This window comes from Dryobates pubescens, chromosome 9 (assembly GCF_014839835.1).
Source record: "Dryobates pubescens isolate bDryPub1 chromosome 9, bDryPub1.pri, whole genome shotgun sequence".
Classification (NCBI taxonomy): Eukaryota; Metazoa; Chordata; class Aves; order Piciformes; family Picidae; genus Dryobates; species Dryobates pubescens.
The window spans coordinates 37,899,136-37,914,532 of NC_071620.1; the positions used below are offsets into that span (position 1 = coordinate 37,899,136).

Below are 15,397 nucleotides of genomic sequence, written 5' to 3' on the forward strand. Positions count from 1 at the left end.
TCATGCCAAGCTTTGCACCCAGTAGTAGTGAGACAATTTAAAAGATCATCAAGAGGTTGTTAGCACTGACTTGGTTATGGCCAGGTGTGAACTCCAGGAATTAAAGATGGTACCAGAAGGAGAGTAAACTCCACTCACTGCTTAGTCAGGAGCATTTAGTGACTTGGCAGGTAGGTTAGGGTTTTTTTGGTTTGGGTGGGCAGGTGTTGGGGTCTTTGCACCCCACACCTGACAGGAACAGAGGGCAATATTCACAGAGCAAGCAGTGAAAGAAAACACTGTAGCCAGATACTAAGGGTCTCACATTTTTTTAAAGCAGGAATAAGGTTTCTGACTTGAGAGTGAACAAACTGCCCAGTGAGCATACATGAGGTAAAAAGGCTTCAGATAGGCATCAGATCCAAGGCTCACCTCTGCATAACAATGAAAGTGTTGATCATGTACTCCTCCTCATTTTTGGTTTTCTGCAGCTCTTCTGCTAAGATGTCACTCATTGTGCACTGCAGCAGATAGGGCACTTCCACATTGCGGTCACCATCGAAAACACCATAAAGTGCCTCCCGGTTGTCGCAGAAGTTATTGGCTGAAAGTGCTGCCACACACAGCCTAGTGAAAAAAACAAAGCAGGAGAACCATCAAACTTGTTACCCGTGACCAGTTTTTCATTCTGGCCAGACTGATGCAGCCTGGCCTGAGAGCTAGTTTAACCACAAGCGTTTCAGGACTGCTTTCTGAGCTGTGGAGAACAGACGGGCCCATCAATAGTGCTAAGATGTAGACAAAACTATACTGGAAGTTCAAGCCAATCCGTAAGGATTCTTCCTCCTCCTCAGAGTGTGAACAAGTCCCCCATTTGTATAAATAGATGTTCTGAATGCACTTGTTCCTCCAAAGGCCATCCTTGTGATTTAACATGCTGATGACCAGGTTGTGTGTTAAATCAGTTAACAGTTAGTAAAGGCTTGCTGGCACTTGCTGTGGAAACCTAGGTAGCAGAAGATATCTAAAAAAGTATTTTAAGGAACAAAGAAAGATTCATCACATTGCCAGCAACACAGAGACTAGCAGACTCTTGGTACATTATTTGTCAAGTGCTGACTTCGTCAAAGGAGTCCCGCACACTATGAATATTCAGAGTTTTAGCCATTCTGCCTCTTCCTTTAGTGTTTCTGATTTGCTTGGTAAACATCCTCTGGTCAAAGATAAAGCAGCTTTGCAAAGATGAAAATGCTTTTAAACACTCGGATCTTTTGCGTGTACCAGAGTCTTGCACAGACAGAATGTGTGGGTTACACTTGTATCTTAGCAACTCCCCTAACAAAGCCCGAAGTGGAGAGCCAGGCAGGGGCCCAGCACACAAATACAGAGTCGTGGCATGCCCTCTGCCTTTGAGAGGCCCAAAACGTCCCCAAAGCTTTCACTGAAAAAAGGGTTTCTTTATATCAGCACAGAGGCACTCTGCTGCTAGGATGGTCGTCTAGAAATACCAGACTGGGTCGTACTTGTTCTTAATGCCCGACGCCTCTGTGTAACCATGGCTCCACACTGCCGGCGCTCCCGAAGCGTCGCCGCCTGAGGGCTGGTCGATCTTGAAGCACCGGATATTGCTGCGAGGACAAAGGAAAGCGGGAAAGAGTCAACGGACTGAAGTGCTGACATGATGCAGCTTGAAAATGCGAAGACAACACCTTTCACCCCCCTCCCAGTTCTCAGTAATACGCTTCACAGAATGTTAGGGGTTGGAAGGGACCTCAAAACATCATCCAGTCCAACCCCCCTGCCAGAGCAGGATCACCTAGAGCAGGTCACACAGGAACACATCCAGGCAAGTCTTGAGTATCTCCACAACCCCCCTGGGCAGCCTGTTCCAGTGTTCTGTCACCATCACAGGGAAACAATTTTTCCTCGTGTTCACATGGAACTCGACAGAATAAAACGAAGCAAGACATCCAAAGCAGCTTCTTTTATGTGTCCGCATACAGCGAACAAAAAAGAACAAAAAAGTAGTAAATAACAAAGCCCCTGTGAGGGTGTCAGCTGCCATTGTTTTGCTTAGCTGACTTCTCTTTCCCTTCCTTTCTTTCACCCCTGAACTAACCCAGTGGAGTACAAGGCAAATTTGTCACTGGCTTGATGAAAGCCAGTACAGGAGAGTGGGTTTATACCTTATACATCTCTCCCACCCACTTTAACGTCTCCTCTCTGGGACATTTTCATTGCACTCAAATGAGTGTCTCCTGTAAGACCCACATCACCCCATAAACAAAACGGTGTTCTTTATAAACAGCAACATGTCATAAGAGCCTTCCATGAGAATGCCCACAAAGCACAGTTTGCTCCATCCTAGTCCTGCATCGACCTCCAGGAACCAGCCTGTGGTATCAACAACTGGGACAGCCCTTCTGCCTTCCCCAATAGTACAGTTCAGTTTTACTTAAGCCTTTGATCTTCTGCCCTCCAATTTACTACCAACACAGCCTTTTGCCTGAATTTCAAATATCTCATGCAGTGTAGCAAAGACTTAAAAAGGGCCTAGCCCTCTCTGTTTATACCCTTCCCTTCAGAGCCCTGCTTTGCTGTGGAGAGATCATCTCCCTACTGCTCTTCCAAAGGCACAGAGAGCAAGCTCCCCACAAGCTGTAGATACTTCAAAGGCATCCGACTCTTTCATGAACCAAATGAATCATAAAAGGACACAAGCAGAAAGGACTGTTTATTCTGAGCATTCGTCTCTATCCAAACCCCCACCTGACCTGAACACACAGGAAAATCTTTTCAGCATTGCACAGCCTTCCTCAAATAACCTGAAGTACTGTCACATCCAGTTCGATTTCTTCTTACACTAACAGCAAGGATGCACATCAGCAAGGGCAGCTTCAATGCAAACAGGTTACATAAACAGTAGAACCACTGGTGATTTAAGCCCTTGGTTTTGCAGCCCTCTCTGTGACAAACAAGAGGCAAACAACTTGCCAGGAGCATTAGAAAAGATAATTTGACCCCCAAATCAAACTGGAAATTTGGACCTCTTCTAAAGTAGCAGAGATTTTAATCCTGTCTGCACCTGTGAAAGAAACGCTTTGCGCACAGGCAGCCACGCTTGCTTCACAGACTTCCCATCCAAGATACTTATCCTCCAGGGCAGAGGAACCTGGATCAAAAAGGCTTTTCTGTTTGCTTCTTTTTTAACTGGGTTGACTGGCCCCTGGTTCCTGGGCAGATCAGGGATGAAGAGCTGTCTCAAGGCTTTCCAGCAGTGGTAAAGAAAAGCTACCTCAATTCATTACTTTCAGCTTTCTCAATGGCACCACTACATTTCTGTGCCCAGGAATGAATGATACCCAGCAGCACATCCTATGCAGAGAACATGGGCTGAGGCTTTCAGACAGCATGGTTGCATTTGAAATGACTGTTAGAATTCAGCTAGATGCTCTTTCCTAAAAATCAAGAGTAGAAGCATCTTTTATATCTCCCTCCTGCTTACCCCCGCCCCCCCCCCCTTTTCATTTTGACTGCTACTAAAAATTCTTACATCCAGTAAATCACTTGGCAACATCCTCTTAAGCATGTGAACCTCCTCCTTGAAGATCTCCACACATTTAAAAAGCAAGTATGCATGACAGGACTCTTTTCATAGCACTGAGAATACACATTAACCTACTACCTGTTTGAATCCTATCAGGGCACAGATGGAAAGCTGCCTTTACATTCAGAAGGAAGATTAAAGTACCAAATGTTTTTGTGTCTGCCACAAAAAAAAAACAACAAGTGAAAGGAGCACATCCTCCCTCACAGTCAGCTACAGCAGTATACTACAAATCAGTAAGAGTGTATCAGTACAGACACTAAGAAGCTCCTCAGGAGCCCTAAAACACAGAATCATACTGAACCATGGAATACCAGGTTGGAAGGGACCCCAAGGATCATCTGGTCCAACTTTTCTTGGTGATAGTGAAGTTGAAATAAGATGACCCAGCACCCTGTCAGGCTAAGTGTTGAAATTGTCTAATGTAGGGGATTCCACTACTTCCCTTGGGAGATTATTCCAATGTCTGACTGTTCTCATGGTGAAAAATTTTCTTTTGGAGTCCCATCAAAATCTCCCCATGAGTAACTTGTCCCCATCACCCCTTGTCTTCTCCGTGGGACTCCTCGTAAAAAAAGAGTCTCCATCCTCCTGGTAGCCACCCTTATGTACTAGTACATTTTAATAAGGTCTCCCCTAAGCCTTCTCTTCTCAAGGCTGAACAAGGCCAGTTCTCCCAGTCTTCCTTCACATGGCAGGGCTTCCAGTCCTCTGATGATTCTCTTGGCACTTCTCTGGACACTCTCCAGTCTGTCCACATCTTTCTTGTATAGCAGGAATGAAATCTGAATTTTATGTCAGAAGTAAAACTGGAAGTTCAAACTGACCCAACAGTCATATTCCAGTCCTTCAGGACAGGAAGCAATACACTGAAGTGGGTAAAGTCACCCTCTTTAATGAAGTATCAGTTTCTGACCTGTCCACATAATCTGTTACTTTCTGATCCACTAATAACAGGAAGCCACACTTCTTAAGAGAGATTTACATTTCCATGGATAGTGACTTTGCCACACCCTAGTGACAGAAGTCATTCTGCTTCCCTCCCCACTCTCTAAGGTAACTTACTTCAGCAGCTCTAAAGTTTTGTGATCCAAGGCTAATCTGGGATTTCCAGTCAGGTCCAGCTCTTGTAATTTTGGAGGTAAGTTTTCAGGCAGTGTCACTTCACTCAGTTCATTGCAGCTTAGGTCCACACACTGCAAAACAGAAGCAGCCAAGTAAGCAAGAGAATTCAGCTGTCATCAAAATCATACCAATTTGAACTGAAAATAGTACTGCATGTTTCATGAGCAATAGAGGTTGAAACCAATACCTAAGACCATTCACTTAGCTAAGTAGAGCTTAAAAAAATTAGTGCAGATGCACTCAGTGTAATGGTCCAGTCACCATTTTGTGGGAAGAAGTCCTAATTTGTACATGACTGTTCTCATGTTCTCCCGTGGCTACTAACCCAGCAATAACCCTTGCAACTTCACTGCCATGTGGGTCTCCATTCCCTAGCTCGACTGACAGAGCAAAGACCTCTCTAGAACACCATCCTTCAAACATTGGTATGCCATTTCTAACAAGACCAGTTCTGTGCCCTTCCTCCTTCCAATCTAAGTTTAAAGCTCTTTCCTTGTGAGATCCTGGTCAAGGATCCATTTGCCCATTTGCAACAGGTGCATCCATCTGTTGCCAGCAGGCCTGGGGTCCTGTAAATCAATCCGTGACTGAAGAACCCGAAGTCCTGCTGTTAACACTAGGCTCAGAGCTGGCAGTGATATCCTGGCTCTTCCTGTTTATTCCCTCATCACTGTCTGCAACTGGAGGGATAGAGAAGAACACTGCTTGTACTCCTGATGCCTTAACCAGTTGTCCCCACGCCTTGAAGGCTCTCTTCATTGCCCTTGCACTTCTTGTTGCTACTTCTTCACTGCCTAAACTGATCAACAGTAGATAGCAATTTGAGGGCCATACTAGTGAAGGAAGCTTTCTCCTTACATCACTAATCCAGGCCCCAAGGAGGCAGCAGACTTTCCTAGGAAATGGGTCTGGTCTGCATCTTTGGCCTTCCACTCCCTTCAGAAGTGAGTCACCTATGACTATGACCCATCTTTTATTCTTTGCTGGATAGGTTTTCATGCAGGGTGTAGACCAACTAAACATCAGCAACTCCTCCAATCTAGGTAATCCATCATCCTTATCACTGTTCACTTCCCTTTGCAGAGCACTGTACCAGTTATTCACAGGCACCAGGGTAGGTTGGGTAGTTCCTGGGGAGGGCCACACCTGTGGTGCCTGTTGCACCGCCCGAAACTTGTTGCCATTTCCAGCTATCCTTTCAGTCACCACATTTTGTCAGGCAGAGAATTCTCTGTATCATGAACTCCATCTGCCTGTTGGGTTTGTCTCATGGTGGGGGCAGGGTGTGACTCCAAGAATTTCTCTCTTACATGCCCTGATGGTTCTCAACCTGCTAAGCAGAGGAGCTCGCTACCGGAGCGCATCTCTGCTCACTGCTGCCATCTGACATTGGTGTAAGAGTGGGACACAACCTGAAGCCCAACACTGAAGTGGCACTTTAGATAGATTCATACTAAAATAGGATGTCAATAAAATTGGTGAAAAAATTTAAAGCTAAACACAAAATAGCTAGGACAAGTGCACTAGAATGACAAAATGCTCAGACAGACATTGTTTGAAGCTGCATATCCAGATGAATACCAACACACATGGGAAAAGCTGGCATTTTAGAACAAAATCAGCTCTTCAAGCCCAACTACAGGACACTAGCATAGCACTCCTGAAAATGGCAAAGACCCAAACACACACACACAAAACCCCAAACAGACAAACAAAACCACCAACAAAAAAAATCTGAGAGGACAGAGCAGGCTGGTACTTGACAGAGGACAGAAGAACTATGCACATCTTTCAGAGGAAAAAAGTTCTACTTGTGAAGGGCCTGGAGCACATGACCTACAAGGAGCAGCTGAATGAGCTGGGGGTGTTCAGTCCAGAGAAGAGGAGGCTGAGGGGAGACCTCATTGCTCTCCACAACCATGTGAAGGGATGATAGGAAGAGGAGGGGGCAGCCTCCTCTCCTTGATGACAAGCAATAGGGATTAGAGGACAGAGTTTCAAGCTGTGCCAGGGGAGGCTTAAGCTGGATGTTAGGAACTATTTCTTCACTGTTATCAAACACTGGAATGGTCTGCCCAGGGCACTGGTGGAGTCACCATCCCTGGGGTGTTCACGTGACATATGGAGCTGCCGCTTCGGGACGCGTTTAGTGTCAATGGTGGGTCAAGGGTTGGACTGGATGATCTACTGAGGTCTCTTCCAACCAGATCTATTCTGTTTAAATGCTTTCAGCCTGCAGAAAGAGAAAAACTTAAAAAAACCTTCATAAAATAAAGCTGGAAGGGCTGGGGGGAGGATTTTCCTAGCTGCACATTTTCAACCATTATGTCATTTTGGTAGGTATATTCAGAGAAATTTGTTCCTGAGCTGCAAGAAGGCTTGAGATAACCTAAGTAAAATATGGAAAAGAAAAATCTCCTAATGCTTTCCAAAGTACATGCAATTATAAACAATGAACTTTTGACCCAACTCTTGAATCCTGAGGCCATCTAATGTGAAGGCCTTATTCTCTATGAAGAACAAACAGCTGATGTTATCTAAGCCTGACAGGGAAATCAGTTTAATGTCATGCAAATAAAATAGTAGATAGCCTAACGGTTATTCCAGAGAGCCTTTTTTTTTTTCCCCTCTGAGTAACTCCTGGTTGCTTCCAGAGAACCAGTAATTACTTGGCAGATTAAAAAAAGCTGCCAAGAGGCCTTGCTGTGTCCAACACCTCAATGCCATTCTAAATTTGAAGGAAGCACAGGCTGCAGTAACAAGTACAGAAACTGGAAAAGTCATTTCAGCATTCTCATTAAATGCCTAATATGCCAAAGGCAGCAGCACTCTGCAGCAGAACTCTTGGTCTCCAGGCACTAGTGAATAGATTATTTATCAGGTTAGGATTTCTTCGATTTTATTTGCACTGTTTGAAGGAACAGCCTAAGAGGAACTGCTGCATTAAATTTAGTCCTTACTTTACTCCCCGGGCAAGTAGGAAAGCATAACTGATCCAAACTTTCTCATTTTAATACAAACTGATTTAGCCTTGACCTAGAGAAATAACCAAGAGGCCAGAAGAACCCATATGCCCAGTACATCATCTTCCAGTCTGGAAACTACATGAACTCATCTCAAGCAAGTCAAAACCCAGGCTTGAGTATCAGGCTTTTTTTACCCTCCACAAAGGTGAAGCACTGTGCCCATGTCGATGAAGTCATGCACTCTATTCCTGCAGTCCCAAAACAGTGACATCCATGCATCTTTCTTCTGCTAAAGACCTTGAGCCAACATTGTGTTCTTGTGGCCAAGAAGGCCAATGCCATTCTGGGGTGTATTAGAAGGGGTGTGGTTAGCAGGTTGGAAAGAGGTTCTCCTCCCCCTCTACTCTGCCCTGGTGATGCTGCATCTGGAATATTGTGTCCAGTTCTGGGCACCTCAGTTCAAGGAGGACAGGGAACTGCTTGAGAGAGGCCAGCAAAGAGCCACAAAATGATTAAGGGAGTCCTTTTGAGGAGAGACTGAGGGAGCTGGGGCTCTTTAGCTTGGAGAAGAGGAGACTAAGGAGTAACCTCATTAGTATTTATAAATCTGTAAAGGGTGAGTGCCAAGAGGATGAAGCCAGGTTCTTCTCGGTGATGCTCAGTGACAGGACAAGGGACAATGGGTGGAAGCTGAGGCATAGGAAGATCCATGTGAACATGAGGGATTTTTTTTCCACTGTGAGGGTGACAGAACACTGGAACAGGCTGCTCAGGGGGGTCGTGGAGTCTCCTCCTCTGGAGATACTGAAGAGCCACCTGAATGTGTTCCAGTATACTCTTGTATAGGTGATCCTGCTCTGGCAGGGGGTTGGACTGGATGATCTTTTGAGGTCACTTCCAACCCCTAACACCCTGTGATTCTGTGAAGTAACCATAGGGAACCAGCAGAATGAAACTGCCAGGTCTTCCAAGATGTTTTGCAGCTAAGCATTACGGCACAGCAGCACTTTAAATGCTAATGCTTTCATAAAACATTCAGCTTTCCTTAAAATGCACAAAACAAAACCTGACTGCTTCCTATCAGTGTTGACATTACCTTTTTGTTTGTTTCAGGGTTCTTTTGCTTGCTTTCTTGGGGTTTCTTGTTAATACCACCCTCATGTATTTGAAGAAATGTTTACCATGCAGAGCCTCATTCCACCACTCCAATTCTTCCTCTGAGAAAAAAGGCTTTGCTTCTGATTAATTCTAAATGGCCCTCTGCTTCCTCTGGCCATTGTTCCAAAGAGGGAGGAGTATTCCAAAACCCACAAGTTCGACATTTCCTGGCTAGAACCACAAAGCTCATCTTTACACATTGCTCCTGCTGCTTTGCCTGACCCCAGCCACCGAGGCATCCATGGCGGTGTGGGAACTTCGCTTTTTGACTTTATAGAGTGCCTGAAGGATACTTCAGTTCCTTTGAGCCCATGAATAGGTAATCAGTTCTCAGCCTTGGAGAATGACAGATTCTCTGCCAGATCACAAGATTTGTATACTGTGAGTTAGCTTTTGTATACTGTGAGTTAACTGACTCCCAGTTCTGGCCAGTGGAAACAGCAGCATGCAGTGTGAAATACTCTTGCTCTAGAGCCAGGCAATCAACTCACACAAGGTAAGCAGTAGTGCCCTTCAGTGTGGTCAGGCAAAGAATGTATCCCACAAAAAGAAGTGTCAGGAGAAGCACAAAGTTACTTCTGGAAATGCCTACAAGAGACTGCTTATGCATTCCTCCAGTTGTGCAAAATATGTCTGCAATTAGGAAAATTAAAGTAGCTTGCCTAAATACTCAAATCCTGTGCTTCTGCAATTTATCTCTGTCCTCAAGGCCCATCTCATTTTGCAGCTTCAGCAGTTTTTAACATGCACTCTAAACAAAGTCCATTCCTACACAACCAGTTGCCAAGGTAGCAAGAGTTAATTACACGTAGCTCTTGCCAGATATCTAAGTTGTATCATAACAGACTGTCACAGGAAGACAATTAACACTTATTTGGCAGAGAAGATAGGATCTAGTGAAGCTGAGTGCAAAATCAGATTTTTCAGGCCCTTCTTCCATTCCACTCTGGGGCAGCATAGAGATGAATACTTTGCATATGACCTCAGAGAAGAAAGCAGCTGTCAGATGTCTGTAATTTCTGAGAATACTCTATCCTGTAGCAATGAGAGACCTGAGGGGAGAACAGAACTGGTAAAGTCACATTATACTTGCTTATTCCAAAGAACATTCTTTCCTTACCTTTATTTCAGAAAGCTGCATGACTTCTGGGAAGACTTCAATGCAATTGGAATGAGCAATTACAGTATGCATACGTCTGCAGTTCGTGATGGTTGTTGGAATGGCTTTCAGTTTGTTCCCACTAATATCAATTTCTTCCAACTCTTCCAGCTTGGCCATTTTGCTACAAAAACAAGAGTTTGAGATTTTTTTTCTTTTAATAGACATGCATATTTTATTTTGGAGTGATGGTAAGAGCAGTAGAAAATAAAATCAGAGATTCTGATCCTCGTTCACAGCAGTGCCTATCACCTCTCTTCACATCAGACACTAACACAGTTGTGGAACAAAATGTGTGCTGCTTCTGTCAATGTTTTGTTAATGCTACTTTCAAATTCTTGTTTTGCTTAACACTCCCCATTTACCAGCTCCCTTTCACTCTTCTTTCTCTTTTCTTCCCCATTCTTTCAACCCTAGTTTCTCACTTCAACCCAAATTTTCACCTCCACCCCCAAGCGCCCTGCTCAGCCCCTCCCTTCAATTCGTCTCCCTTCTTCCCCCTTGTCACTGAGGTGCAGCTGCTCAGAACAACACACAAATACAGAGATGCCTCTATTTATTTGCATCTCTTCCAAGGTTGAAAGCCTTACACCACCAACCTTTTCCAAGGTTGAAAGCCTTCCAGCACCAGCCTTCCAGCACAACTTACACTTGAAAGATTTCTGATTAAAACAGAGTGAATTCCAAGTACAGGAATTGCTGCCAAGGCAGAATCTCCTTCTGGAGTTAAGGGATTTTTCCCTAGTGGAGTTTAGTCCTCTTGAAGATGACATTTCCAGACAGCTATGCTCACAAATGCCTTCTAAGAAGACCACCAGGTGTAAGCAAAGCGACCAAGCCAGGGAAAACAGAAGACCCCCTTTGCCTGACTTCAAAAGCATACTGTGGTCATGCTGAATTAGTCCGGTTGGAAAGGGTTTCAGATGCAATCGAAACACACCAACTAAGACGTAGTACTTACTTGTCTGTGTAATGTAAGAGATGGTAGCAACGTTCAAGAGGGCATAGCAGGTGAATCCACCCACTGCAGTATATCACTACATGCAAAATACAGCCTGTGCCATCACATTTCTGTGCAATTTAGTTCTTGCTGTGAAAATATTTCATGATGCCCACCCACTGGTGGGCCAGAGGCAGTGAAATCAGTTACTTACCTCGCAGGGAAGCTCTGTAGGCGATTGTAAGCCATGTGCAAAATTTTCAGGTGTGGATGGCCTGTTAACAAGGGTACACATTTATCTGTGAGGTTGTTATTGGTCAAATACAACTCCTGCAAGATGCTATGGGTTTCTTCAGAAAGAGTGGCTGGAGGAAGCATTTCCAGTTTGTTGGCAGAGGCATTAAGAAATCTCAGGCTGCAAAGAGAAGTTGCATAAGGGAGTTCAGTGAAACATCCTGCAGGTTTTATCCAGAAGTATAAATAAAATTACTATTTTTAAGAGTAAGATAGTTATAAAGCAAAGGTCAAAAGCAACGAATTCACAACAACAGACAGGAAGAACAGAAGTCTAGAATTATATAAATAAAACTTCTGATTAAAAGGAACAGATTTGTACAAACAAAACATCAGCAAAATGAATAGGTCAAAATGTATCTAACCCATATCAAGACCTCAGTACCTCCAACATTACCAACAGTTCCTACAGGTAAGAGCAATAACAAACCATATCATTTCCATATTTGTTACACATCATAAATTCTGAATTTATCATCAATAACCTGTGAGACCACAGCTGCCCTTCAGGTGATTAAAAGTCGTCACTGCAAAAAGCCAGCAGCATTTTAAATCACAGACAAAGATCATCTAGTCCAACCACCCTGCCAGAGCAGGATCACCTATACCAGATCACACAGGAACACATCCAGGCAGGTTTTGAGTATGTCCAGAGAGGAAGACTCCACAACCCCCCTGGGCAGCCTGTTCCAGTGTTCCGTCACTCTCTCAGTGAAAAAAAATTTCCTCATCTTCCCACGGAACTTCCTATGCCTCAACTTCCACCCATTGCCCCTTGTCATTGGGCATCACTGAGAAGAGTCTGGGTCCATCCTCTTGTCACTCACCCTTCACATATTTATAAACGTGAATGAGCTCAACTCTTAGTCTCCCCTTCTCCAAGCTCAAGAGCCCCATCTCCCTCAGTCTCTCCTCATAAGGAAGATGTTCCACACCTTTCATTATTTTGTGGCTCTTTGCTGCACTCTTTCAAGCAGTTCCCTGTCCTTCTTGAACTGAGGGACACCAAACTGGACACACCTCGAGATGCAGCCTCACCAGAGCAGATTAGAGAGGGAGGAGAACCTCTCTCGACCTACTAACTACACCCCAAAATAGCACTGGCCTTCTTGGCCACAAGAGCACATTGCTGGCTCACAGTCAACCTTCCACCCACTAGGTCTCCTAGGTCCTTTTCCCCTTCATTGCTCTCCAGCTGGGTACGTTCCCCTTCACTGCTCTCTAGTGGGTAGGTTGCAGACAGTATTTTGTTTAAACCTGCTGGCCTGAAAACAAAAGACAAAGATTTCTTCTTTGCCTATTTGGGTAACTAAAAAGATGCACCACACAATCACACTTGGGATAACCAAAAAGATGCAATCACATTAAAAAAAACCCAAACAAAACCCTACCAAATCAAACCAACCAACCAGTCAACTCTTGAGACCAAGCAGTAATTTGCCAGTTAGATTTAAATGGGAAAGAGTCCTAATAGTAAATTAAATTATGAAATTTAGGTGCTTGCTGATATATGCAGCAAGACAGCCCGATCTCTGTGTGATTCCTGAGTGCCCTTCCCCTGCTCCCCAAAGGAGCACAAGCCCTTGTAAATATTTTCTGCACTCCTATCACAAGCAGCAAGGACTGGGACTGAAGCAACACAGAAATGAAGTTATTTCTTTCTCTGTCAAAGGACTTTTTCCAGGATGGGAACAAAACCTGTTGAGGCATAAGCACTGCCCACTCCTTCCAGTCAAGTTCTGCACACAGAAGATTCACTTTTCATCAGAGGAGTTTGGTGATTGCAGCAGCACTAGAGGAATACATGCACTAGGCATCTCGAGGGCTAGAATTCACACACAATTCCAAAGCAAATGAAAAAAGAAGGCTATTTACCCTTTAGTAACCAACTCCAGCCAGGTCTTCACAACAGAAATAAGACCTCTCTTCCTTCCTCCCCTTTCCAGAAAAGGCTGCCTTAGAGAACTTGTGTATTGCAAGTGTGTGCCTGCCACTCTGCAGTGACTGTCTTCAAACCAGACTGTACTGCTCTTACCAACTAACAGGCACAGGCAGCTGCAATGGGGGAAAGTTGCATTCAAGAAACAAGACCTGGAAATGAGCTGGTTGAATCCTACAAAGCCACTGACCAGGACACAAAAGGTAGGTGTGCTCCTGTCATCCATCTTAAGAGAAGTCATGAAATATTGGTAACTTTTCCCATACATGCAGGAATCCACTGACCTTTAAGGTCTATTAACGAATTAAATGGATTTGCAAGAGTTGCAGCTGGTTGAAACCTGCTCAGCATCAAACAAAGGTCAGATGTACTACAGAGTGGTCATGTGGAATGCCAAAGGATTTAAAAAAACCCAACCCACTATTTCCACTAGAAGCAAAAATCTCTCAACAGAGCAGAGAACTGAAACTAGGTTAGCTGTTTTACATAGACAGAGGAGTCCAGTTCGGAGAAACACAGTTTAATCCTCAGGCTCATTCATTATTCACAAGTGTGGTAAAACTCCAGAGGAGGAAGGGAGGAGAAGGAGGATTAATACAGAGAAGGGAATGAGCAGCTGAAAGGGGTTCTAAAATTATTTATTTATTCTAAAAAGATGCTGCTCCATTTCACCCTTAAGCTATAAACTAAAATTGTATTAAGCTCTTTCAAAGTTGGATTATTAAACTGAAGCATACCACATCAACAGTTCCTGTGCTTAATTAAACACCAGCAAGGACACCTATGGCTAAAATACAGACAGCTATTACTTTGTTAACTTCAGTCTAATATGCATCATAAGTCTTTTCTCTCCACACAAAAAGGCACTTTCATTAACATTAAGGCCACAATATCTTTTGTACCACTCACAGTACAAAATGGTTGTCTTTAGCTCAGCCTGGAAAAGCTCACATACTAAAGAAGTTTAAAGCTGCTGGGAGGACTGAATTTTCACAGGAATACGATGGGGGATGAGGAAGTGTCAGCAAAACATCTCCCAAGAAAGGGCACATCCTGCTACCCTGAAGAGGAATCTGTATTTCACTGCCGTCCTCACAAGTTGCAGCAGAAAACCCTGGAGTGTTCTGCAGGTACTTTCTTTTACTAATTAAACAAAGCCAACAGATAACCTAGAGAGCATCCCACGGCTATGAAGTTCAGAAGAACCTCAGTTTGCTGAAGTACAGCTAGCCCAAAACACTTCTGAAAGCTCTGAACAAGAAGAGGTATGTTGCTGTGATTCAGCTGAAATTAACACAGTTAACTCTACTGAAGCCATTTTAAATTCAAGAGAAAGACTCATCAAAACCTCTTACGTTTTCAGTAAGATTTCTCCATTGGTGGAATACAACAAGAAATTTCAAGTTACTCCCTTGATGGTACTTGAGGTGGCCAGATTTTGCATATTCGTGCCCCACCCTCTCCCCCCAAAGAAAAGGAAAAAGAAAAAAAAAGCCAGCTTTGCTGCAACTATTTTCCAGTAGGGAAGGGAAAGAGAAGAGCTGTTGCTCTGTATGTCCCCACCCTTTCGCCAAGTCTTATCACAGAATGGTCAGGGTTGGAAGGGACCTCAAGGGACCTCTAGTTCTAACCCCCCTGCCATGGGCAGGGACATCTCACACTAGACCAGGCTGCTCAGAGCCACATCCAGCCTGGCTCCAGGGATGAGGCTTCCACCACCTCCCTGGGCAACCTGTTCCAGTGTCTCACCACCCTCATGGGGAAGAACTTCTTTCTGACATCCAATCTGAATCTACCCATTTGCAGTTTTGCTCCATTCCCCCTACTCCAGTCACCACCTGGCATCCTAAAAAGTCCATCCCCAGCTTTCTTCTAGGCCCTGGTAAGATACTGTATGGTCTCCTTGGAGCCTTCTCCTCTCCAGACTGAGTAGCCCCAGCTCGCTAAGTCTCCACAGCAGAGGTGCTCCAGCCCTCTGATCATCCTTGTGGCCCTTCTCTGGACACCATCCAGCACATCCAGATCCTTCTTGTAATCGGGACTCCGAAACTCTCAAGGTGGGGTCTCACCAGAGCGGAGTCTCACCCTTTTGCCAAGTCTTCCAGAGTGATACAACAATGTTGGAAATAAATCCCTATCATCCTGACCTACAGTTTTAGTGCCTTGATGTGACCAGGGTTTAGATGGCTAGCAAGACCTTGGCCATAGTCTAGAACAGGAACCCTGTGGC

General features: G+C 44.4%; 1 protein-coding gene across 1 annotated transcript in view; it reads right to left on the bottom strand.

Moving 5' to 3' along the window:
- The window catches only part of PHLPP1 (PH domain and leucine rich repeat protein phosphatase 1), a 144,540-nt gene that overhangs the window by 6,475 nt on the left and 122,668 nt on the right, over nt 1-15,397 (bottom strand). Inside the window, exons 11-15 of the mRNA XM_054164072.1 lie at nt 11,149-11,349; nt 9,956-10,118; nt 4,652-4,782; nt 1,503-1,607; nt 412-606 (exon numbers count right to left, since the gene is read on the bottom strand). Coding sequence (XP_054020047.1) covers nt 412-606; nt 1,503-1,607; nt 4,652-4,782; nt 9,956-10,118; nt 11,149-11,349 — 795 coding nt within the window. The remainder of the gene's footprint in view (nt 1-411; nt 607-1,502; nt 1,608-4,651; nt 4,783-9,955; nt 10,119-11,148; nt 11,350-15,397) is intronic.